Below are 26,516 nucleotides of genomic sequence, written 5' to 3'. Positions count from 1 at the left end.
ATCACCCCTCCACACACACCAAAGACAAAGACCTCCCGTGTAGCCTTAACAGACTGTTCGGGCAAGTGCTCTTAGTGAGCACCTATGAAGGCCAGCACGGCACACGTGATGGTGGCTGGCGAACACCACGCCCAGTCGCCTTTGTCTCCCTAGTGGCGATGTTTACACACCACACCAGGTACTCATTCGAGGCTGAGTCTACCTAGGGGAGGCTCAGGATGAGTTCAGATAATCGTCACTGGTGTTGCCTGTGAGCAGAAATCGAACTCGGGTCGCCGGGTTCGTAGCGCAGTACGCTAACCGCTACACTGCCGCTCCCCACACACACCACGTGCGTACACACATATATTCTGACTCAGCCCAGCTCAAATGTAATTGATCTAATCCCTATATTGCAATGAGGAAGCAGCTTACCCATCAAAGATATGGATGGATAAGCTGCTTCGTCTAAATAATGATCTATGAATTGTTTCTCATGTTTAACTGATTCGGAGAAAAACTTCACGTCTGCGATTTTCTGTGACAAAAATGGCACGCAATGAATGTCACAGGGTATTTACCGATAGACATCAAGCTTTGGTGATTGTCACATCAAGTTAACGGTGACTACGAGCGAAATTAACCCAACAACTCTGGCAATTCTGGCTCGGTGGTGATGGTGCTGATCTCTGTGCCACCAAGTTGCCGCTGCCGCAAAGTGGCCAGGAGGTAGCAGCACAGCAAAGTATTCTGGAATCTTTCCACACAGAGCTCTTGAGTACTATGCTGTCGTATGCATGGGTTTTATCCGGACATTATCATTTTCTCCCAAAAACCAAAAGCAACCCGTACCTCCGATTAACACGGTTGGCTACGTACGGTGCAAGAGAATTTCAGCATACATACATACATACAAAAAAAACTGTCTTAACATCCCAACGCAGGGCTCTCCTTAAAAGACTCTTCAATCAGGCTGTTCAGAGTATACATTATTATTATATCAGCAAAGCCCGACACCACTCCATTTTTCAATAGCTTCCCTCCGCTCCAGTAATTTCTCAGCCCTGTGAGAGTGATACGCAATGGGTCTGTCTTCACATGGCTTCAATGGCACAATTAATGATTGATCTGCAAGGTTCACGTGTTTGAAGCTGTCACAATGAGAGCTGTTGTGTGTGGTTTTTATCTCGCAAAATTGGCGGTCGCATGTTTGACGTGGTGGTAAGATGCACGCGCGCGCCCGCCAGCGCAGTGCGGGCATGAGTAATGCGGCTATTTTCTGACGGAAGACTAGACTTGTCAGCCCAATGCGGCACATTACAACTCGCGATCGATGAATCATCAAGGTGACTGCAAAGAGAGCCACTCCGATGCCCAGCCTCCACGTTTGCACACAAATGGCACAGTCACAAAACGCCGATCGCCCTCTTTAACAAATACACAAGCATGTCTGCAGCAGAGAGACGCTCCGCAATCGTTTTGTCCTGCGAACGAGGATGGCGCGGCGGCGGTCGGTGGCTTGGGATTTGTTTGCAGGCCCTGTGCTGGTGGCCGCTCAGAAAAAAGGGACCTTCGGAGTGAAATATACTGTACTCAAAGGCGCTCGAATGCATGGCGAGATGCATTCGCAAGCCAAACGAGTCGAAAAGCCACCACTGCCCTGTCTTCTGTAGGTCCCTAGGTTCCCTGCAGCTGTTTACTCTGAAGCTATCATCGCCGACATGGCTTGCAGTGGAAGGCACTGCCAACAAGGGGTGAAATGACGATCTATGAGCAAATCACCATCAAAGCCCCCGATCTAGTCAGAACTTGGAGGTTTAGCAGGGTTGAGCTTTTCTATTACTTAGATGGGAATACCAGATGTTGACGGCTAGGGCGGTGGGGTGGCCAGGACATGGCAGTGAATAAAGGGATTCTTGTATCTATTTGTGCAGAAACATGAATGTTATTCTATCCTATTCAAGAGTTTTTTCCGCATTAAAAACACTCAAGAGCCATGTGGCTCAGCGAGGCTTTCCTGAGTAAAACATTCGGCATTATCATTATGTAATAATTGGCATTATTATTGATGCATACATTCATCCATTAATACTGTTTGGTAATCTTCCAAGCATTGCATCGAACTGCATGTGTAAAACCAAATTCATATAATTTACATGCAATGGGTCCATGTCACCCCAGCAGCCACCAGGAGTATCTACCGCAATGTTATATAAACAATCAAATCTATCACAATGTTATGAAAATATAAACAGTGTTTAAAAATATATATTAATAATGTTATAACAATGTTTTTGTAACAATGTCATAAAAACAATCGAATCGCGACCCTGAAATCCTGACAATTAATAGAATTTCTGGGCCGGTGAATTCTTCTCTCGCTGTTGTCAAGGACAGTGCCGGTGTAGGGCATTATCAGCCCCCGCTCATCTGACATAGGGCACACACCATTTGTTTCCGGAGCTACCTGGATTCTTTCCCAACAAGGGAAATCTCATTGAATAAGAAGTGACGCATTCCTCCTGCACCGCATTTTTACGTCAACTGTTTCGACACAAACAATGCTTGAGGCGGCTTAGGGAAACTAGGGGCTTAAAGAAGCCGCATTTTAACTGTGCCTCAGCGGAAGAGCATTGCATGGAATGTACAATTATATTTTTGCTTTAATTTCCGTTTGCTTCATAGCTGTATTTTGTTTTGCGTTTGTCATTTTGGTGACCCCTGGTCACTCGTGCGAAAGACACTATTCTCTGGTCTCTTGAGTTATCACGTTGTTAAACAAAATACTACACGTTAACTTATCTTACATTTTAGTTATAAATAAGAACAGGAATATCAATAATAATGGCACATATTCACTGAAGAAAGCCTTAGCGAGTCTCAAGAGATTTTTTTTCACAAACGCCCGGTATTTGGATGTTTCATCAATTCCTTTAGTGAGTGCTTGGTTTAATGTGCGGGAGTAAACCAGAAAACCCGCAGAAATCCCACCACGCGTTCAAGGGGGTGACGTTCAGTACTGCCATCCATCCACCACCTCTCTGCCCGGAGCCTACAACAACACCCATCCAAGTACTAAGTAGGCTCAAAACCCTGCTTAGCATCGGACCTTGGATTGAGGGTGATTTTGTAGTAGGTTATAGATGAATAAGAAAACCTTTAAACATATAAAAATGCCGATTATTTCTTATACATTATCGAGACGTGCACAGTGCACAAGAGTAGAAAAACATCTTTAGAGATGTATACAGTGCATGCACAACTGTACTTGAAGATATGTCTTGAGTTAGGCGATATTTAATTCAAGCAAGATCAGAGCAGTGCAATCGAGCTGTTTGGATTATTATTTTTATAGATCTATTCCTGTTGCTTCATAATTAACATCAAACACCAACATTAATTGTGCTAGGGCAATGAGACCATACTCCAACAATGTCTTCAATAATTAATCCACAACTGAGATTTAGATAGGAAACCTATACATGTAATTGCAGTTGTTTAATTGTATAATAAAAAAACGACAGCTGGCAAGTATCACGCATTCATAAGTGGCAAATATTGAATGACTAATCCAGAAAGAAAAAAATTAATACAACATTTTGCACCAGATTCGCATCTTCGCGAAATGGCTGGCGATAAGAGAACAAAAAAAAATGTGTCAAAAGCGAACATCCGTCAAGATGAGAATTTGGCCCATTGTGTGCTGTCGACTTGTATCAGTGCATGCTTGTACCGCGCACTGAAACTCGGTCGTGGGCAGAGAGAAACTCCGGTGAAATGGCACAACGGTCTTGGTAACGAGGTGCCTGCCCTCCAACTTGCCTTTCCACATGCGGATGGCGACGCCCCGCTGGAGGTCGAGCATGATGACACGTCCAAACTCATCCGTCACGGCAGCCAGCGTGTTGCACGGGGAGAGCGTTATCGACTCTCCGCGACGACGTGAGTCCGGGATCCCAAACCTGCCGCCCGGCCAGAGTAACGATGGAAGCACGGCTGGCACGCAATGGGCGCGCGCGGCTTGGTGCGTACGACAAACACGGTCACAACTGCTTTACTCAAAGGTGATTGAAAGCTTTTGTGTCAATGGATTTTGTCTGACTTGTGAGTTCTTTCATCTGCTCTGCCTGAGTAGGAGTATGATATATTCAGGATCAATTCAATATCCTCGGTGGACTTGCCCCTGCCTTACCTCTCCCCTCTCATCTCTATCCATTTCCCCTCCACACACTCTCCGCTCCAACAAATAAAACTTTCTGTCGGAGCCCCTAGTCAACCTTAGCCAGAGGTCGCAATCGGGTACCCGATACCCGTACCCTACCCGATACCCGGCTACCCGTACCCGGCCGGGTACGGGTACGGGTACCCGTTTGCGACCCTGGTGCGGCCGGGTACGGGTAGGCCGTGAGTCACTGGTGAGTAACCGTTTGTCACTCATTTCGGCCGGGTACGGGTACGGGTAAGGAATCAAAACCCGTTTGCGACCTCTGACCTTAGCTCAGTGGAATATCGTTTGCTCTCTTCTGCATCCCCCATGGTATTGAACTTCCTTCCCCCAGCCATCCATGCCGTTGACTCCCCGCCAGTGTTCAAGTCTAGGCTTAAACCCTTCCTTTTCCCTCTACCTATGATTGTCTGCCCCTTTCTACATTAAATATGCCCAATGGTTTGTCTCAAGACACATTTTCAAGAGGGCTCTACATCCAGATGTTTAACCAGTCTCTAATATGTGCAATCAAACCTGAGTACCTGGAGAAATCCCAGCATGCATACCAATGCACAAACCCATGTTTCTGTACTGCCTTCTCTTGGCAGCTATGTAACCGAGTGAGTTTGTGAATTTCAGACAGATCTCTGTGATCCACTAACCCTTTCCTCCAGAGCATTGGATCAAAAGAACATGCCATGCCAATGTGTTGTCCTTCCCGCCGCACCTCCGATTAGCATGGTTGGCTATGTATGGTGCGAAAGACGTTTAAAATACATACATACAATCCGTCATGGTGGCAAACCATCCTAGAAAACCTCATGGCAATTAAATCATAACATTTAATAAATGTCCATACATAAGCAGAGTTATCTAGACCTCTCTTGTAACACTAATTCAGAGTATATATTAAAGGTTTAACTACAATTATAAAAATAAGTCGAACCCACCAAGGTATATGTGCTGATTTTTTTTAGGCGTAGTTGTTATGTTATTTGGCAGTGTTTAATGGCAGTGGTAAATTTGTGTAAGCCTGTGCTTTTAATCGGCTCTAGCTGAGCAGAAACTTAATTTTAAGTTGACCACATATCACACAAAAGGTTTTTGCACATATTGGAAGTCAAAAATCATTCTGTGCATTACAACTGTCTTCTGTAATAAGCTCAAGAATTTGTGCAACCAACTCTCAAATGTGCACTGTTAGATCGCAGACATCATCTTAATTGACCTTCAAACAGAAGAATTGGTCTGATGAACACACTGCTGTTTCATTTCAGAAGATGATTGTTCAATTAACTTACTACACACAGACTCACACAGAGACACACATACTCAGACTGACTCACACAGACTCACACAGAGACACAAGGACTCAAACAGAGACATCCAATTGCATGTTTAAATAGTTCACCCACCTACCTACCGACAAGGGGGCCTGACCGTAGATGGACCCGCAGAACGACAAGCAAGGGTTATTACGTTCAGCACGGAAACTTGTAGACGATCATCACAAGGGCACACTGACACGTCAAGGGCCGTCGCTTGGGCACAGTGTTACGCTCCACATCGACGAGTCAGCTCTGACCTCACGGGAAGTGGGGTCGCCGGCTCGACCTTGGGCTTCTGCTTCTGCGGAGTCTCCGCTTCCTGCTTCCCCTTCCATCCGAGCCAGCCGCTGTCAAGAGTCAAAACACGGCGCGTCCAGACGAACCGCCAACCACATATACGTACGGTCACGTCGCACGACTTGTTGCGTTGTATGCACGTCTCGATTTCGGAGCTGATGTTTTCACCAAAAGATTGGTGCCATGGTGTGAGCTATTTCATGCCGCTGGATTCACAAAGGAAGGCTTTTACCTGGCAGCGTTGATTAAGGCGGATGTCAGCTTGCTGGCCACTGCCAAAGCCACGTGTGACAGAAGAGGCTGGCTGCTTCCCTGCACCAAAAAAACACACACGGATTTAAAAAAATAAAATCAAATCACAGCCCGAAATATAAATCGTACACCAGAGCGAAACGTAAATGGCGGAAAAAAAACACAATTACAGTGCTCGACAGTCAATAAGCAATGACACACAGGCTGTCGATGGCTTCACCACTCTCGCGCCACTTCGAAACAGCACTTAAAGAGGCCGGCAGGCGTTCATTATAAAGTTTCCGATTGTCACCTCGAGCGCGTAGAAGAATCCCGCGTAGGGTCCGCTGCCCACGGTCACATACTGCGACATGGCCGGAGGGCTGCTCTTGATGGTGGCATTGTAACCGCCGAGGATCGACGCCACCTTCATCTGATCGAACGTGCACGAAGTCACCACACCTGCGAAACACATCGAGGCCGCTCAGCCGCTCGCTCGCTCAATCGCTCACCTAAATCCACCATGTGTTTCTATTATTATTGTTTTAAGCAGCGGCACTGTGAGCTGTAACATAGAGTTGGCGAATCGATGTGTAATGGTCATTGTTGGCCCGTCACGTGTTTGACAGCATAATGCAAATGGCTTGGGGCAACAGAGCAGTGCGATTGCTCCCACGTACCGACGGTGATGTGGTCGACTATCGATTCCATCTCCTGCAGCCCCCACTTTTTGTAAGCCAGCGGTGGTGGCTGGATGCATTCTGACCCGGCAGCCGTGGCTGTGATAAAAAGAAAAAAATCAGCGCCACTCAGATCATAAGTGACCCTGTTTGCAGGGGTTTTACAAGCGCACATTCAAAACACCACACCACTCACTCACTGGGTTTCCATTGAAAAGTAATGAAAACCATGCAACATATTCAAATCAAAATTGGCATAAAAAATATCCGAATAGCCTGAGTGTCTTCTCATTTTCAGAAACAGAATTGTTGCTTCATAACAGCCCTTGCCATCGGTGTACTATGATTCAAGCACCGTTCTCACAAGAGTGGCCCGATTTAGAGCTGTCTGGGATTTAATGGAATTTGTCGCATGCAATTTACGTTTCACTCACTGCATCCAAAATGCATTAAAAAAACACAGATGTACAACCTGATCATGAGTTGGACATGTATTTTTTAAAACACTCTGTATATTTGTATTCTTCCTGACAAAACAGCGCTCATTCCAAATGGAAAAGTGAACTGGAAATTCAGTAACTGTTTCCATTACCACTGTTATTGCCCACGACAGCTGATGGGGGTGAACCCACTGACGAGGTAGGTGTGCCAATTTTCGCAGTGGACTGATTTTCACAGCCTGCCAATTTTCACAGCGTACTGATTTTTTTTGCACTGTGCCGATTTTTACGGGTCACGCCGCCACTGCCCAGCGTACCTCGCGCGACCTGGTTGCGGCAGGCTCGGAGAGACTGGTAGAGGCTGAAGCCGTCGATGGTGACGAGAGCCGTCGGGTAGAGGATGCTCAGCTCCTCTTGCTGACCGTGGCCACCAACAACAAAAGACAAAGATCCCCTTCATAACTTCAACAGACTGTTGGGACAAGTGCTGTTAGCGAGCACCTATGAAGGACAACATGGCGCATGAAAAGAAGGGTGGCCAGCACCATGTTTAGTCGCCTTTGTTTCCCCAGTGGCGATGTTTACACACTACGCCAGGTACTAATTTAAGGCTGAGTCGACCTAGAGGAGGCCCAGGACCGGTTCAGATAATCGTCACTGGTGTTAGTTGTAAGCGGGAATCAAACTCTGGTCCCCAGATTCGTAGTGTAGCGCACTAACCGCTGCACTACCGCTCTGCACCAGACACACACACATGAGACACTATGCCACCATGATTTGGTGTTAGCCACAGAGCTTTACAGAGTTACCTTACAATCACCAGCAATGGACAGCGAAAATCAATGCACTTAAAAAAATAAAAGGTAAAGGTTCAGCTCCATAATCACTTGGTCAAACACTGCTTGCGAAAGGCCTCTCCACTAGGGGGAGCTCTAGAAAACCCCTTGAGAGTGTTTTGGCCTACTTTTTCACGACGGCCAAACGTCTTGGAAGAGGTGGGAATACCCACACTTTACCTCACCACACACAACACCTGCCATTCGACTATAGTTTACCCAATTATACAGAATGAGAATATTTTTTATACTGGAGGAATACGATGAGCTTTCAAGCACTTTTTCACAGATGTCCAGTGGGGGCAGGTCAGAACGATACAACAACAAACAATACAAAGGTGGGAGTTGGAGGGGATGAAGAAACTCGGCAATTTTTTCAACTACCGCATCTAGAGATCAAATCGAACCGGCAACCTGATTTGCAAGTCCATCGTGCTAACCATTACACCATGGCAGTGCTATGTATGCAACCTACATAAAATCAGTCATCTACTTATACACATAAATTAACTTGCAAACACATAAATGAACTTTACTCAATAACTACGTGAAAGTCCAATGAGATTCATCACCACTGCTGTGGGGGTGACCGGATAATTGGCATCATTTCTGTTTTAAAACTAAACTACTGATTTTTTCCGTCTGCGATTTGCGCTACGATGCTGGTACGTAATAACCTATGCGCACACAAACTGCGGGAGTTCCTGTGCGTGTGGAGATCACCTGCTCGGTGACCCCCGCATGCCTCGGGGTCTCGTACGTCCTGCACTTGAGTCTCAGCACCGGGTCCTCGCTCAGCAGCTGTGACAGCAGCAGCACGCCTGTCTGCAGCCGTACGCCGCCACACGCATTCAACAGATCATCATGATTCAATAGATCATCACGATTCAATAGAACATCACCATTCAACAGATAATCACCATTTAACAGATAATAGAGACGGGATGATGGCCCGTGGGTGGATGATAAAAAATGTACCCATCCATTCAGGACTTGCCTCTGTGTAGAAACGAACGTATCCCGTTGTGAAGCCGATGATGATGCAGGTCCAATCTGGCCGTCCCGTGGAACTCCTTGTTTGAAAAACAACAAACATTTATCAAGAAAGAGTATGTGCCGAATGGGCACGTCATGATTCCAGTCATCCTTGCAGTGGCTTTTGGCTGGCCATCGAACAAAGATGGTCACTGCATCGCGTGCTTTCAGATGCGCTTTTGTGGCCGTCTGGAACACTCTTCCTTCTGATATTAGGAAGCCACTGGAGCTATGCACTTTTAACTCTAGTTTAAACATTTCTTTAGAACTGCTTTTTGTGTTTAATTTGTTGGCCTTCCCCCGCACATCCGATTAGCATGGTTAGCTACGTATGGTGCGCAAGAAGTTCAACATACATACATACAACCCCGAGAGATGATTGATTACATTCGCACGATTTTGAGTAACATATCAATTGATGGATCAATGTTTTGTGTCTGGTTTATACCGTCCCAATTGTATCGCCAATCTCATACACTGTGCTTGCTCTGTCTGTGCAGTCTGCGTTGTCTCCATAGTCAATCTTGCACAGTGTACTTTTTTTGCTCATTCGTTACTTTACACCTTAACATTATTCGCGTGATTTGCATCCATTGTAAATATTAAATTCTTACACACATTTGATCCAATGCGTGCGCCATTGAGCATAATGACACATTTTAATCGCTGAATCGTAAGACGTCTGTGAAAAGAAGCAACTTAAGTCAGCACGAATGTGTGCACTCAATACATTGATGTAAAAAGATGTTATTTATTTCAGCAATAAGGGCCCAATTAGCTGCTAAACTCTATTGTAAGGGCGTCCTGCGATAGTACAGATGTTGTAAGTCCAGATCTTAGTGACACAAGCATGGTTACAAAGGTTGCGATACTAACAGCAAGTATTGGTCCATGCTTTATATGTTACAGGGCTAGGGAACCGATCGAAAAACACAACAAAAGATGACTACATTATTCTACGAACGAAAATAGAGAAAATAAACTTTTCCATTTAACAAAGCAAACACAATCAGTAACAGGGAACTTTCAGAATGATCCACACAGACTTCAGCTCATGCTTCTTTGCCTATTATGAATGACAGACAAATCAAAGTGTCCATGTCAAAACATGCATCTAGCGTAAAGCATTCCTTCAATAGCATGCAGACAACCTTTACAGCTGTGAGATGTACAGGCAAGAGCTCACCTTTTTTGACTGGCGAGTGGTATGCAGATAGCACTGCTGATGAACTCCCTGCAGAGCCAACAGTGGTAGCATGGCGACAGACAACAAGGGCTCAGATCAATGATTAAACAAATTCAGACTCTTTTGGTAAACAAATATTTGTATGCTGGGTTTGTAAGTATGTTGAACTTCTTAGCCAAACCGTGCTAAAAGGGTTTGACTGATGTCAACACAGCCTGCTTCGATGTACATCGTTTTATGGAAGAAGAAAAAACCCAAAACATTTCATGGCAATTTAAATGAATCGTATACGAGCAGAAGCACTCGACAAATTCAAAGAAGCATTACAACAACGATTAAGATCCGTGGAAGAACAAAGCGTAAAAAAATATAAACATGGACAGAAGACAACAATAATAATTAAAGCATACAAAAGGTCCGTCCAGCAACATATAAAAATACAACACAGGTATTGAGTTTGAGTAGAAGAGATTACCGTACATTTTTTTAATAATAAGATGACACAATTTATGCGCGATTAGCTCACCCATCCTCTAAATTCAGGGCTCCACTCCACAAGGTCGAGTACTTGATTTCATCCTTCCCTTTCTCGTTCGCCCTCCATTTCGCTGAAAATCATTAAGTACTGGAATCAATAGACATGTATTTTACATTTAAAAAACTACTGTCCTTAAACATTTTAAACACGCCACATATTAACATTTGCTTAAACACAAATCGGCAAGATAGAAACACGTTTTGGAATAATGTTTCGACAGTGAATGTATTAAATTATGATTTAATTAATGTATTGTTGTGCAAAAGCAGAAATATGACAAATGTATTCTCATGTAATTTGTGGCAGTGAGCCCGTTCACCATCATTCTATCCCCTGCTTTTCATAACCGGTTTAGCTTATGTTGACGGCGTATATGTGCATCACAACGTGATGTTTCGGGTCTGCACATTGCCTCAATAAATGTAAATATATTTTTAAAAATGCATTTTCGTGTAATGCACTCTACGTTGGTAGCATTCGCTACTACTCTTGGCTAGACTTTCAATCAGTTTGTAAAGCGTGTGAATCCCAACAGGATGTGAATCTTACGCTGCAAAAACACGGCTATCTGCTCGTGCGCAATGACCATCAGATCGTTGGTGGGCGAAAGAGAAACCACGCAGTCCTGCAGCCAGAAGTCATTCTGTGACTTCCCCGTGACCTCCTCTTCAGGCACCTCCTAGGCGAGCACCGTTCATTCACAAGCGGTCATTACGAACGCAAAGACCCGCCTCACGCAACGACACTTCTTCACACAGCAGAAACCAAAGGACTGTTTTTTTAGATCACTGGCTCATCTTGTATAGGTGTAATGTGCAAAGTCATGCTAATATCATCTCAAATGCACGCTGCTACCTCATCCTGATGTGTTCATTAAATTTAATTGAATTCTAGCTCATTCAATATCTAGACGAGGTCAGTTAACAATATGACATTTGATTTCAAGCCTCATGTCTCTCTTTTCAGAATGGTGTTAGAAATGGCATCTGTTTGTTATGATGGTTTGAAATTTAGCATGTTTTTTTCATCATAATATTGTATTGGTACCCCATTCTGATTCTCCAATGAGTACAAAACTACGAAGATGGAGCCAGTGTTAGCCTTACCCATCAGGACAAAAAAAGAGATTGGCCATACTACAACAGACTGCCAATAGTAATTATTGTACCAAACTATAGTTTCCGGTGTTCTTAATAGACGGCCAAAGTTCCATGAAATTAACGTCAGATTATAGACCTGAGTAGTATCGATACTACTGACCAGACTTGGGGTAAATGACAATTGTAATTGAGTAATTTGTAATAAATTGCAATCACATTGTAATTTTTGCTAACGATGCTACTGTAATTGACCCAGGTATGCTATTGACACGCAAGCTGTTGTTTTGAATGCAACTGCTAAAAATAGTGTGCTAGTATATCAAAGGCAATGCGATTCGGACTGTAATAATTAAACTTAAGTTTATTTATATTTGTTACACAATCGATCCCGTGTAGTCAATCGCCCGGCTATTTTACAAAGGAGATTCGTGGTGCGTGAGCTCAGCAACAACAACAAAAAACGTCAATATTGCAGAGAGCGAGTACAGGGTCCTTAAGGAATGTTGCACTATTACATACAAACCAAAACAAGTGAATGAGAATTACAACACTTAGTTTTCTAGTTAGATTGTGTCAATAGTGATATAAGTCAAATGGAAAATTGCTGCAATGACAACGGTACTTTTTGTAATCCTTACGACTAGTTAAACTGTCAATACTGAATCTAGTAAAATGGAAAATTGCTGCAATGACATCAGTCACTGTTTTTATAATCCTTATGACTCAACGACTCAAAATATCCTTGTTATCATCTTTTAACATGTCACCCCACAGGTGCTGCAACATCAAAATTCACTTAAGGTGAACTGTCCAGAAATAAAGTCTAGCAAAAGAGAAACACAATGCGATGTGTAAAAACGCCCCAACTGTAAGTATCCGTCCTTGGTGGTGTCCTCGTCTGATTAAGTGAAATGCAGCCACGTACAAAATCACATTTGCGGTAGGCATTAGTACGAAAAACTACATGAAGCTGGGAGCGAGAGTCCAACCTTGTCTTTGGTTTCGGGAAGGTCCCATGACCCCCAGTTGTCATCCTCCCAGCCAACTTCTTTTTCTGAACAGCATTAGTAAAAAATAATGTCAATATCCAGCATTAACGTTCGAATTTTCTTTATTACATACATTAAATGCGTGCAAAAAAATGGCATAGCTTTACTCACTTATGGCATCAGTGACAAACAAATCGGGTAAAATGATCTAAGCCGTTAATTAACTTGGACACACATTGTGAAGGCCTCTTTACCATTCCCTGCATGCTGGGAAAAAAAGAGTTTGTAATGTTCATCTCAACCTCAAAACAAAGAGGACCGTTTAAGCTGGGAGTGGCAGAACAGTATCCCAGTGTTAATTCATGCCCATTGTACTCAACGCAATTTCAAGTGACAACAGGCCGGCTGGCGCCTTAACAGCAAGGACAAGAGCATGTGAATTGTGTACCTTCTCTGCTTGCGTCAGTGGCTGACCGTTTTGTAGTGAAGAAGACACAAACATGGTTGTTAGAAAGATCCCCTCGTTCTAGAGTAGATTAACAGAATCCGATTAATCTGTATTAATACTGGTGGAATCCGATGAGCTATAAAGCTCTTGTTCACAGATGTCCAGTAGACATTAACAAGCTTCCTCTCAGTCTAACAATATATGAAGAGCACACTGGGTTCAGAGGTTTGTAAACAAACTTGCTCAAATGTTCCTGGTGTGCGGCTGGGTTGTGATCCAGGTTTAGGACCTCAGAGACGAGATTTAACCCAGGTTTAATATTCGAGAGAGACGTGACCTGGCTTTAAGATGTCACAGAATCATTATTGGGTTTCGGAGCTCCCAGAGTAAAAATGCAAGCTCGGTATAAAACCTTACAAAGACATGGTAAGCCCAAGGTTTTCGATATGAAAAATCCAGATTTAAGATATTACAGTGGACGAGAACCAGGGTTAACACCACACAGTGACGAGACCTAGGTTTAATATCTGACATAAAAAAAATTATGACCTGGGGTTAGGATCTCACCAAAAGACAAGATGTAACCAGTTATTTTTGGGAACTGACAGAGCTGGATATAAATCCAGGCCAGACAATCCCCACATAGAATGAAGCAGCTGTAATTAAAAGATAACGTCACTTGACCGATTCGGTGTGAGACCTCTGCTGCCAAACTGGAGCTGGCCACGAGCACAATTCAGGTACAGGCAATCCTCCACTCTCTCTACAACCAAGTCATTTCTGCACTCATGGAGAGATGAGGAAGTGGAGTGTTCAATAACACAAGAATACCCGGGCAGGTTGTTTTATTTTGGTGGGGCTGATAGTAAGGGCCCACCTCTTTTTTACATGGTTCAGGTTCAGAAGCAGGGTCTCCAACTTCTCAAGAGCAAGCATTTACCAGGGTATGAGCCACGCATTAACCGCACCTGAGCATCGATCACACTCCCATAGTATCTGTAGCAGATTGCCATGGAAGGCTTCTCGAACTACGTGGTCAAAAAATTGTAAACATCGTGTAGGAGCCAAAGTAGATCCATGTCCCACTCCAAGGTGCACAGGGAATGGCTTCTACCCTCGGCCATGTAGCGTTACCAGGGCCTGTTCATCATCATAAAGATCCATAATGATCATGAACAGAGGAATCAGGAACCCTGAAAGCACAATAAACCCAAAGCCACTCACTCACCCACACACACACAAATATAGGAGGCATTTAAATTTGAGACGATGTTCGCTGCTCAAACCTCTTTTCCTCGTCTCCTGCTTGAGGTTTGGGAAGAGGAGATCTCGAACTGAGCTGATGTCCTGGAACTGACAGAACTCGTTCAGGGAGCAAGACATTGCAGATTCTTCTGCAGGGATGTTCCTCCTCTGTGATGTGGCACCGTGTTTCTTAACGTCTGTGTATGTATTATAGATTATATTAGTCTTTATATGTGTGTGCGTACAGGTACGTGTGTATTTGTTTACCTTTACAAGTGTGTTGTTTATGTGTGTATGTGCAGTATTACCATGTACACCGGCGTGTAAACAGTAAGTACATATATCTGTGTATGTGTACTGACAGGATATGAATAACGTGTTTGTGTGTGCAATTGTCTGAGACTGATTACGCGTGAACGTGAGTATGTTTATACGTATAAGAGTGTATGTGTGACAGCGTATGTCTCATATGTACATCGTATACGTCCGCGTGTATGCCAATATGAGTGTGTCTTTGTGTATGTTAAAGTGTAGATTCCGTGTAAACGTTATGTATGCCTCAGAAGCAAACACCTACACACCTCCACTGCTACTCTATACGTGTGTAGGCGAATGCCGGCCTACGTGTCTTTGCGCACATGACAGTGCGGGGTTTATGTCAGCGTGCGCAGGTGTGTGTGTACACCTTGAGTGAGTGTGTGTGAGTGTGTACACACGTGTGTACGTGTGTGTGTACGTGTGTAAGTGTGTAAGAATGTAAACGTATCCGCGTCTCCCGTCACCACTCAAGAGAGGCCCAGGCAGGCCGGCAGGAAGCCTGCGGTGACGTCAACGACACATCGCCGCGCGGTGACGTCACGCGAACCTCGCGTTCGTTGGTCCCAACGAGCTCGATTGCGTCACTCCAACGGAAGGGGAGCAGGGGGGAGGTGGTGTTTGGTGGTGACGTCATTGTCGAGACGCGACAACGTGACGTCAATTGTCGAGACTCAACAACGTGACGTCATTGTTGACAGTCGCTGGAAACGGAGTCACGCGTTGCGGAAGTTTTAAAAATTTGGCGCCAAATCTCGCGGCGGAGGGCCTTGGGGTTCGTTTGAAGTGTCCAGTCTAACGTTATATTGTTTTATACGTTCTGCCAAGTTCGTAGGTCATTGTTAAAGCAACGTTAGCTCAATGGGGAGGTCCCTCGATCCCTTATGCTGCTCCTCATGTCCTACAACTCCGTCATGAAGAGGAAATCCTGGTCATGTCCGACCACCTGAAGCCTCTTATCGCCGGCATTTGTCTCGCGACTTAACCTCGCGTAACAACCTCGCCTCCCTTACCCCTCCTCCCCCACCCCACCCACCGCCATTCATCCGAATGTGCCTGCAAGTCACATCGCAGTATGTATGCACCGTATGCTGAACTTCTTTCGCACCGTACTTAAGCCGACCGCGCTAATCGGAGGTGGGTTTCGAGGCGAGTTCGCGTTGTGTTTGCGAGCGATTCGCAGTCGAGGCCATGGAGGAGCTCATCATCAACCCGCGCGTGCAGGCGGCGCTCAAGCGAGGTAGGGCGGCGGCGCAGTCGCTTCCACGCGAACCGGTTTATTGCTTCTTTAAAACCACGCGCGCACAGCGACACTAACACGCCACAGCGAGGGGACAACAACAACAACAGCCGCGGTGAGCCAACGAGACGTCACCGTGGCGGTTTCGTGCGCCAGGCTAGGTGCACCTGGGAGGCCACGTGCAGTTTGTAAGGCTCGCTGCCGACAAGAGGTCACGCTGCCCACCAGAGGTCACGGTGCCGACCAGAGGTCAGAGGTCACGGTGCCGACCAGAGGTCACGGTGCCGACCAATGGTCAGGTCACGGTGCCGACCAGAGGTCAGGTCACGGTGCCAACCAGAGGTCACGCTGCCGACCAGAGGTCACGGTGACCCAGGCGCTGTGGGTTCACTGACTTGGGACGGTATCGCAACGACAAGCCGACGTTCACCACTGACGTCAAGGCGGCGCTTGTGCCAGGCTAAGTGCACTTTGAGGCCGCGTGAAGTGTGTCGTAAGGCCCGCTGGCAGGAGGCCACGGAACACTTTATCAATACTTAATCACACATTCCCACACAAACACCCTACTACCACACGTATGGCAGTACCACATTCACAGACAAACACTTACCACACGCGTACCCGCACTACGTACACATCACTGCCACTGCACATACACAGCAATATACAGAACCAGGATCACCACTGTTCGCTGCCCCCCCCCCCCCCATTGGTGCTGATTTTATGGACTTCTGACCGCGATTAGGGCTTAGTAGCTCTACAATTGAGCACTTTGTTCGCACTCGGCTGAGTTGTGTGATTTGTTTTTATTTAATTAAAAAAGCCACAAGTTTTAACGAGACAGCCGAGTGTGACGCCAAGAGCACTGAGGTTTTCTGGGTTTTAATTCGTCATCATGCCCACTCTGGGCGGGTTTTTTTCTTCCGGAAAAGAATCTGGCACTGAAATGGTTGTTGACCAAACACTTGAAGTCGGACCCTCCCCAGAATGAGAACTGCGACTCAGCAAAACTTGTCTGGATAGTGGACTGTGACTAAGGACTCTACAGTATTGCACCTCGTAAAGTATCATCGTCTTCAAAGTGATTTTAAAAATCACAGCTAACTTTTCGAGATTGAGTCATCTGAAACTTTAAACAGTGCAAGTACATTACCATGACATAATAACTACCCTGATGTAATCACAGCAGTTCCGCCAACGTCTCACAAAGGAGTTCATCTCAGTGGGTTCTTAACTGCCTAATTAAAACGCATTCCTGCGGAGGTAGCTGGTAGGAACGTTGGGTTGCTCGGTCAATGGCCAGGGTCAACGGCGGCATGGTGTATTCTGCAAATATGACGGGCGGGCACAAGCCGGCGTGAGTAGGTTAAACGTTGAGTTTTATAAGGGCACCACGGGGTGACCAGCCCCTCCCCACCCAGCCCCACCCTCCCCTCCCAGCCCCTCCCCACCCAGCCCCTCCCCACCCAGCCCCTCCCTGCACGACGGACGGATGGACACAATAATCCCCCGTGGGCTGGTGTAACCAGGAGGTTCCTACCAGTACGACATTCTACAATGTATTACTGTTTAAACTTGTTGCGTAATCTGTTTTGGCCTGTGGCTGAAATCTTACTTGCACGACAGTCATTGAATTGTCGGGCACTAATGACTGGAAGGAAGGCTGATATTAATTTGCCACGCATTTGTTGTCATCTGTTGTTTGGCCTGGGGCAGCTTGTTTTGTATATGTCATTGTGTGCAATCCTAAATGGGGGCTGCAGTGGAATCTATAATAGAGTAGTGTATTTTAACGTAAAAGTGACTAACCAACACAAAGCAATAAATACTTTTATCACAAACCCTTTTACAAACTGCTTCGACTGGCTCTCACACGTGTGTATAACAGCATGCTGCAATCCCATTAAGAAGTTGGCAAGACTCGCACTTTTGATCACTTGTGCGCTGCTGTTTTGGTCCATGTGCCTTGGTTGTTTGTGGTAAAATCCCAAATACCCATTGTCTGTGGGAACGTATGGGCCCTGAGGTGGCATCGGGAGAGATGCCAAGGGGCTCAGAGGTGTCTGGGAGTCCGAGCCAGCCCATTACACAGAGATGGCATAAGGCCCCGAGTGGATTATGGGAGAACGGTAAAACACCATAATCCATTCAAATGTGTCGTGTGGCAGAGATAAGTACATTGGTGAATGTTACTTTTTGTGCGGGAAGATTAATCATGGTTTTTAGAAACAATGTACCGCATTAAAAAAAACTCTTTCTGAACGGAAGCGTGTGGGTGGTGTTCTGCATGAGGTCGGCTGGAGAGAGTCCCTCCGAGCCCACAAGCTGCAGAAACACGGCTTCTCTTTCCAAAAATCCTGGCTCCGATTCCCACTGGGCTCCCAGCGAGTTGTGTTCCTTTTGAACAGGTTTCAACAGGAACCCAGCATGAATTTGGAAAAAAGAAAGGAAGTAAATAATAAAATTTCCGTGGGTGTCGCTTAGCAGCAAGATCCCAGTTGATCGTAATTACGTTACAAAGTAACTGAATTGCAAGATGCTTGCAGGTTACACGTTGAGTGCCTGTTGTGCAATTGTTGTCTCTGTCCAGCGCACATCTACACGTTGAAAGAGGTCATCTGTCTTTCTGGACCTGACCTGGAGCGCATGACGAAGTTGTCCAGTACGGACGTGAAACACCTGCACCGTGCTGTTGCTACTGCACTCTTTAACCGCCCTGCAGTCACAGGTAATGAACAAACCTGTTTGTAAAATAAGTGCACCTGAATGGGAGCCGTTTAGCCTTTTGCTCCCATGCTGTAAAAAAAGTAGGATCATTACCAAACCATTTTCAGAGGCTTCAGAGAAAATTAATATACCTTTTATATACTTATGCTGCACAATATTTGAAAAATATAAAATGTGTTATTTTTTATAGCTCCTTCCCAATTCTTTGTAGTCACACTTCATTGACCATAACTGCTCTCGACAAAAAAAAACGAATTTAGCACTTGCCTCCACAGTGCAACTTAAAAATACAATACAATTGTGTTTTATAAGTTTTAAAATACAATATTCTCACAATGATTTTCGAGAAGGGATAACGGCTCCCAAAATGGATCATGTGAAAAATGTTACGTTTAAAAATATTGCACAGCATTATGTATTCTTGACTAAAAATTCAACAAGAAATCGGGATGAGATTCGTTCATGGTGGTGGTGGAGAATAGATAGCATTCAATTCTCAGATTCTTGTCTTTTGGACACCACATGCGTGCTCTTGTACAATTTCACCGACAGCTTTGCAGATGTGGCGAGGAGAGTGCTCGGGGCAGGGGGTCCGTCTGAGCCTGGGCTGCCCCGTGCTGGACGCCTTTCTCCGAGGAGGCTTCCCGGTGCCCGGCGTAAGCGAGCTGGTCGGGGAAAGCGCCACGGGCAAGACGCAGATCTGCATGCAGCTCAGCTTGACCGTGCAGTACCCGCGCGAGTACGGGGGACTTGGAGCAGGTGCCGCATTCAGATTGGGCTCCGGGGTCTGGGGACGGGTGGCATCTTAAGCCCGGTTCACACACGGCGAATATTGCAGACCGATAACGGGGAGGAACTGTCGCCAAGAGAAGAGCTGTCACAGCGCGTTGTTATCTTTATACATGTAACCTTTATGTGCTTTTGCAATTTATTGAGCGACACAAGAACTGCTTTTTTTGTGTTTAGTTTGTTATCCTTCCTCCACACCTCCAATTCGTGCAGTTGGCTACAATCGGGGCGAAATAAGTTCATGCATACATACAAAGCCCAATCGGAGACAATTATATTGTGTCCGATTCGATGCGCCAGCCCTGGTCATGTGCTTATTCTATCAGAGTTATTTCACTGGAAGTTATATAATGTCAATGTCTGGTCACCCTATGTTTCTCTGTGCTTCGGATGACATTCAGAATTAGTCGCTTGTTTGAGCGGGCAACACTTTGGTCCAGAATAGATCCATGTCAGTCGGTGTTGCTGTGTAAAAAATCACTTCTAACGTAACCTCCCCTGCTCCCCCACATAATACATTCTTCACTGATTAACAAAAATTTGCCATTCACATGTAAACTACATATCAATACTTGACCACGTGTATTGTGTATGTTCATTTGATTGGAATTAGTGCTAAATTACAGCATTATTTCAAATTAATTAAGGTGTAGTTCATAATAAAAACATTTTAGAGATGGAAGAAAACATTGTGTTAATTTCAGATGTTGGAGGAAATATGTTAAATGTTCACTTCTTCGAAATTTGCACGTCGATGGAGTAATCTGAGCAATAGAAAACGCTAAGGATAACTATATTTGAAGGACCATACTGACTGATATTTGTGAAATTATGTGGAGCCTAAATTAAACCTTGTCTTCATATTCTTGGTTCTTTCGGTAAAGTCACGTAGAAGGGAAATAATAAAATAATAAAGAAATAAAACATAATAAGATAAAATTCTCACGACGTTTCGGCCACAACGCAAGGAGCCGTCCTCCCTGAGGACGGCTACGTGACTTTACCGAAAGAACCAAGAATATGAATCCATGGAGTCACGAAAGCTTTACATCGAAAATTAAACCTTGTCTCTTAAACTACTTAATTTTCATTGCTTCGTTACCACCAAGGTAAACTTCTATTGTCTCGTGTCTAAATTTGGCCTCAGACTTCCTTTTCTCCTTCTTCATTCCGTATAAGAGCCTTACCCATCCGACTCGGTGTGAGATTCGCGCGTATTGATGCTGTGTTACTGCTCTTGTTTCATTTTCACTGCAACTGAGCTAAGTTTTTTCTGGCAAACTCCCCCCCCCCCACCCCCATATACAACCTGAGGCTGATCTGTTCTGTCACAGGGGCTGTGTACGTGTGCACCGAAGATGCATTTCCCAATAAGCGCCTCGTTCAAATGATCCAAGCTCAGACCAAAACGAGAGAGGACGTTCCGCCAGATGTTCTTGCAAAGATCTCCTTCGGGGAGAACATTTACATTGAGCACGCAGCAGATGTTGTGAGTAGGAGGCAACCACAACCTCTTCAGAATGGAAACTGACACGGACAAATTTGGAACAATAAACATGAAACCAACGCATTGCTCTAAATGTGCTTTAAAATGTAATGCATTTCTGAATCGAAAGTCTTATCTAATTATCTCTTATTTGTCATTTTTAAAATCTTCCACGGTGGGGTTGCGGAAGGCCTCCTTGTACACTTGCATCACCCGCCGCCTGCCGGTGCTGCTGTCCCGCGGTGTTGTGCGGCTGATCATCGTGGACTCGATCGCGGCGTTGTTCCGCTCCGAGTTCTCCGTGCACGAGGCCGTGGCCCGGGCACAGCAGCTGCGCAAGTTCGGTGCGCAGCTGCACGAGTTGAGCAACACGTACTCGGCGCCCGTCATCTGTGTCAACCAGGTCAGCTGCCGTAGTGTCATGACACAACAACACAACACTCATCCACGTTGGAAAATGTTTTTCTTCTAGTAATAGATTTTTACCCTTTCAACTGGTACAAAAACTGACACCTTTATACCAGTTGAAATGGTAAAAACCTATTACTATATTTTGCCACTGGTAAAGGAGGTCTCATAATTTTTTTCTTCTCTTAAGCTATGTAATACTGCGAACATCTTCAGCTCCTGATGAAGACCTGAGAAGTGAAAGCTTGAGTGAAGAAATGTTCAATGTGACCTATCCCAGAAGACAAAACTCGGATTACAAGTCGCTTTGAAAACCTACCTGTTTTCTTTGGGAGGTGGTAAGGAGATTAAATGCAAATGAGATTAAAGTACGGTAAATAAGCAGATGAAGATACTTCCTGGAGAGAGATGTTGGCAAAGGATAAAAGAAGGGTCTTTGAGCTTGAACAGGGGAAGGGTTTGGAGTGCAGACGGCCATTGGAAGGACATCAGATACTCGGGGCAGTTACAAAGCAGGAGCAACCTGCCATTGAATGGAAGTTGACAGACGACCTCAGTTACTAGTGCGAGGTTAAACTAGGTATGGCTGGGAATAGAGTGAGGTCACAGTGCAGAGATATGTGGAGGCGAGTCCTGGAGGATTTTGAAAACCACTACCTGAATGAATGGCAGTGAACATTTGTGAATTCTACAGGGAACATGACATTTTTTTTTTGTTGCAATAATTTTAATAGTAATAGATATGTGTGTTTTTGCAGGTTTCTGGAAATGTTTCTGGCCAAGACCATGGATCAGGTGCACAGAGGTGATGGAGTTTTGCCATTTATTTTACTGTCGATTGTGAATGGTCTTTAACACCAAATGTGAGCATCATAGTGTTATTAAAAGTCTTGACCCCATACATATATGTCAACATTGTTTGAAACATTGCTGGAAGGGTACAGCCAAGGAAAATCCTCTTTGTGCTTTATACCAAAATTAGCCCATAAGTAATAACGTGTTGAAGCTAGTAGGCTTCAATACCTAACATTGGGCATTGCTCATTTCTGAGGCAGTTGTGGAAATTCCACATTAGTAGAGACCAGTCTCTATGAGAAAAATGGAAATTATCTTATAACAAGTAGGCACCATAATAAGGCACTGCCCCCCCCCCTTACCCACCAGCAATTCAATGAATTCCACAATATTGTTATTTCGTTTAATTTTTTACCATATTATATAAATTGTCAAACTTGTTTGCTATTTGTACAGTTGTATGCATACAATTAACTTCAACGTAGAATTAGCAAATCGTTTGCATATATTTAGCCAAATATGTTCGTAGTTCTCACATGTCTAACTTGATGAATGTATCTTACGCAAAATTGATCTGAATCAATGAATCGACACGTCCCCACATGCTTAGCAACCCCTGCTTGGTAATGCGGTAACCAGTTGGCTCGTGTGTGTTGCAGTAAAGTTATCCCTGCACTTGGCATCACCTGGGCCCACATGCAGCTCATGCGAATAATGGTGAGCCGGGGCCACGCAGAGGGCACAGCGCCCACCGGTGCTGGCACGTGGCGAGAAGCAGGCGCCCCCACCACGTGCGCACACGCTCGCAACCGAGACGTGACCCAACAGCCGGATGTCGTACGCACCATGGAGCTCGTGTTCGCGCCACACCTCCCCCAGTCGTCTTGCCGCTATGCAGTCACCGCGCACGGGGTTGTGGGTCTCGAGTAGCGCCACAGCTGTCGCTCGCCACCCACCCACACCGGAGTCGTTGGATCAAATGCACTTGAGTTAAAATGGAAGCAAATAGTTGAAACCGATAAGCTGCTCAGTGTTTTGGTCTTCGCAGCCGACAATCAAATCAACCTTAATCCACCCCATCTCAGAGCTCAAGCTAAGCCAGGTGGAGCCTGGTTTGTACTTGAATGGAATACTGCCTCAAAATATCAGTTGTAGACTTAGCATGTAAAAGTGGCCACTCGGCCAGGATAATGAAATACTTTTTTTATTTCTGCAGAGCTTTAAATGATGTCCCCTCACATGTCTCGGTTTTATCTGATTAAGTCCCCCTTATATTTCCTCCCACATTCCAAAAACCCTTACATGGAATTGGTCAAACATCCCAATGCAGGACTCTCCTGAAAAAAAGTTGAGACTCCTGAGTAAAGAGCATTTATATTGCTGGTATTCTGTTAAGATTTTTTTTTTCAGATTTAAAAATAACATTTTTGTGCACCACGTGGTTTCATTTACATATTTGTCAACACGTGACATGTGGAGCGTCTCATAATAATGGAAAATATTTGAAGAAAATAATGTCCAGTTCCACAAATATTGACTGGAGAACTTTGTGCCGTAGCTATGTTTTTGCTGCGTTATGTAAAATGTTAAGGGTGGTTTTAAAAATCTATAAAATACCTGAACTACATTTGTTAAATACTGTAATTATATTGTGTCATGTTAATATTATTTATTTCAAGGATTCTATTGTATTCGCATAATTAAAGGAACAAGATACTGTAACCAAGTTCAGCCTTGAACGATCATTTTGGCTTGCGTTAATTGTCTTACAAGCAAACCTGATCCTCCCAATGCCTGTGTTTCCAAATATAGTTCGTGTTTGAAAACTGCTATACATCACGATTATGCCACTCCTACATCATGCGTGTCAGAGTGAACACTAAATTGCGCACATACACCTGACCGGCTTAAGCCAGAGACGCCTTGCAAATTCGTAATTAAAATGTATTTACAGATTCTGAAACCATCCATGGCATAGCAGATAATTTTCCAATGTGTAATTTTATAATGTTCTTTGCAGGCAATCTTTCATTTAATAGTCTTATAGTGGCTGGTGCTTCACTTACACGATTTAATTGTACAAATTTGGAGTAGGGTTTTTGTAAAAGAATAGCATTGGATGACTAATTTAAATCTATTTCTTACCCACTTATCAAACAATGCTGTTAAATTGTTCAATCTGATTAAATGTGTTTACATTGCATTTGCAAATAGTGCCAGTTACAGAACCACATTGAACAAACAAAAGATCAGCTATTTATTCTACTTATTGTAACACATTCTTTCCATAGGTGTGACAAGGAAGAGATTGTTTGAAATGTACACGTGCTGTGTTTTATTGTGCTGGCTGTATGTGACCAGACCATGAGCCCCCGGGCTCTTATTCACACTACAATCAATCATTTAGCAGGTAGCTTTATTTCTCTAGCTGTTTTGTCACGTAAATATTATAGAACTTTATTCTTAGATTCGTTACTGCCCATTTACTGTGAACATATCAACACGCCTATTCAGGCTGTCAGTGCCTTATAATATCATTATAAAGCACTATCAATGCGCTGTTGCCATCTCATAGTTCTATGCCACAATCCATCTCGCTTCTACTCATGAACCTATTTATTAACTTCCATCCTTGCAGTGGTCATCTCTGTCATTCATTCACTTGTCTCATCCATTGGCCATCATTATCGTACTGTGTCCTATCCAATACATTTCAAGGGTTATTACAATGTCTTTATTTGATCTATACACTATTTTTGTCTCGGTGTAATCCATAGCACAGTAAAGAAAATATCACAAGTGCACTTCGGTGGTGATGGGGGGGATAAGCGTGTTAAATTACTACATTCATCCATGCAGTGTGAACGTTTTGGGCTGTATGTCGTATATTAATAGCTTCATAGCCCTAACCCTTGGCCTCCACGTGGGTGAATCTGTTAAGTGTAGTAATGACACGGTAATGTATTGTGTATGCTGTGTACTAACACTGCAGAGAATTGTACCTCCAAGACATAAATAATCGTCCCACTTATTATGTTTGAAGCCCAAGATTAGGCGTCCATTTTCATAATAATGTTATAGTTTGTTTAACCCCCCTTAGTGAACTTTAAATTCCTTCTTGTAACTTCTAAATTAAATAATGTATTTATACACTCATGCATGATTGGCAAGCAGTATTTGACTGGAAAGCTCGTGGAAAAAAAAAACATCACGCAATGCCCGGGCGGTGGCAGCTTGAGCTGGGAATGTTTCGAACAGTTTAAGACAGAGAGGCCTGTGATGTGATGCCTGGTGACAAACCCATCCCCTCGTCCTCCAAAGCAGGGCAGCAGTCGAGCTGCGAATGTGGGGGGACCTGCCAAAAGGGCTGGAATTTTAATCTAAAACATTGTTTTTGTATGCACTAATTATAAATTACAAGCAATGCTTTATAAGAAAACCTGACTCCCACCACCATCCATCCCAGAATAATTCCCTCATCAAAACTCTACACCATAGAGCTCGATGTATTTCTGACCATCATCACCTAGCCAGTGAACTGGAGCATGTACACCAAGCTCGCAAGACGAATGGATATTCAGACTACAACATCCGTAAAGCTATCACCCCAACCGTTGGGAAAAAACCATCTGAGGACCCAATCAAAACCACCACCTTGCCATAAATAGCAGGGGTCACCAAAAATATTTCCAAAATCATGAGCAAACAAGATCCAGGTTCAATTTAACACAGTACGTAAATTTGTGATCTGATTTCATCTGTGAAGGATGTGATCTCTGACATGCAATACCTCTGCGTCTACTAACTAAGCTGTGTCTGCGTCAGTAGTTACATTGGGGAAACTAAGTGACATGTCTTGGACCGTGTTCGTGAACATAAGGCAGATCTGAAACATGGTAGGACCAATGCCTCAGCCGTGGCTGATCATTGTTTTAATGAGGTGGGCTCATACGAAATAGATTTCTCTAAAACGAAGGTACTTTGCAAACCCACTGGCTATCAACAAAGATTCGTTCATGAAGCCATCCATTTATATAGACAGACACAATTTCAACTGAGAAGATGGGTACAAACTGAGCAATCATTAGAAGGACGTTATTAACCAGTTTAAGTCACAACTGGCTGTGATGTTCCCATCCTACCACCTTCCGATGTTAGTTATTTTCGGCTCTGACTTTTTTACATCTATATATATAAAATTGTAAATCTGTCTGTCT

General features: G+C 44.3%; 2 protein-coding genes across 4 annotated transcripts in view; one reads left to right on the top strand and one right to left on the bottom strand.

Annotated features, from left to right (window-relative positions):
• The window catches only part of RAB3GAP2 (RAB3 GTPase activating non-catalytic protein subunit 2), a 34,663-nt gene extending 19,251 nt beyond the window's left edge, over positions 1 to 15,412 (bottom strand). For both annotated transcript variants that reach the window (XM_078596052.1, XM_078596053.1), the window contains exons 1-13: positions 14,581 to 15,412; positions 12,847 to 12,911; positions 11,307 to 11,436; positions 10,746 to 10,827; positions 10,220 to 10,267; positions 8,992 to 9,071; positions 8,722 to 8,819; positions 7,480 to 7,579; positions 6,723 to 6,821; positions 6,356 to 6,504; positions 6,044 to 6,123; positions 5,772 to 5,861; positions 3,802 to 3,941 (exon numbers count right to left, since the gene is read on the bottom strand). In XM_078596052.1, the coding sequence (XP_078452178.1) occupies positions 3,802 to 3,941; positions 5,772 to 5,861; positions 6,044 to 6,123; positions 6,356 to 6,504; positions 6,723 to 6,821; positions 7,480 to 7,579; positions 8,722 to 8,819; positions 8,992 to 9,071; positions 10,220 to 10,267; positions 10,746 to 10,827; positions 11,307 to 11,436; positions 12,847 to 12,911; positions 14,581 to 14,677 (1,258 nt within the window). In that variant the 5' untranslated portion in view covers positions 14,678 to 15,412. The remainder of the gene's footprint in view (positions 1 to 3,801; positions 3,942 to 5,771; positions 5,862 to 6,043; positions 6,124 to 6,355; positions 6,505 to 6,722; positions 6,822 to 7,479; positions 7,580 to 8,721; positions 8,820 to 8,991; positions 9,072 to 10,219; positions 10,268 to 10,745; positions 10,828 to 11,306; positions 11,437 to 12,846; positions 12,912 to 14,580) is intronic.
• Positions 15,413 to 15,513: 101 nt separating this feature from the next.
• XRCC3 (X-ray repair cross complementing 3) lies at positions 15,514 to 24,042 on the top strand. Of its 2 annotated transcripts, none has more exons than XM_078596055.1 (7): positions 15,514 to 16,094; positions 18,685 to 18,822; positions 19,374 to 19,580; positions 20,945 to 21,099; positions 21,287 to 21,499; positions 22,263 to 22,309; positions 22,964 to 24,042. In XM_078596055.1, the coding sequence occupies exons 1-7, from the start codon at positions 16,046 to 16,048 to the stop codon at positions 23,286 to 23,288; spliced, it is 1,134 nt and encodes a 377-aa protein (XP_078452181.1). In that variant the 5' UTR covers positions 15,514 to 16,045; the 3' UTR covers positions 23,289 to 24,042. The 2 variants fall into 2 exon arrangements, with proteins under 2 accessions (XP_078452181.1, XP_078452182.1); XM_078596056.1 differs by having other exon boundaries at positions 15,516 to 16,094; positions 22,959 to 24,042.
• Positions 24,043 to 26,516: the final 2,474 nt, after the last annotated feature.

This window comes from Lampetra planeri, chromosome 7 (assembly GCF_965212315.1).
Source record: "Lampetra planeri chromosome 7, kcLamPlan1.2.h2, whole genome shotgun sequence".
In the NCBI taxonomy this organism is placed as follows: Eukaryota; Metazoa; Chordata; class Hyperoartia; order Petromyzontiformes; family Petromyzontidae; genus Lampetra; species Lampetra planeri.
Note: the sequence above shows the minus strand (reverse complement) of the source record. Positions and strands in the feature narration are given on the sequence as shown.

Coding starts and splice junctions, on each gene's coding strand:
- XRCC3 (XM_078596055.1), top strand. CDS start 16,046: ATGGAGGAGCTCATCATCAACCCGCGCGTGCAGGCGGCGCTCAAGCGA. Junction 16,095..18,684: donor GCAGGCGGCGCTCAAGCGAG/GTAGGGCGGCGG, acceptor GTCTCTGTCCAG/CGCACATCTACACGTTGAAA. Junction 21,100..21,286: donor TTGAGCACGCAGCAGATGTT/GTGAGTAGGAGG, acceptor GGGTTGCGGAAG/GCCTCCTTGTACACTTGCAT.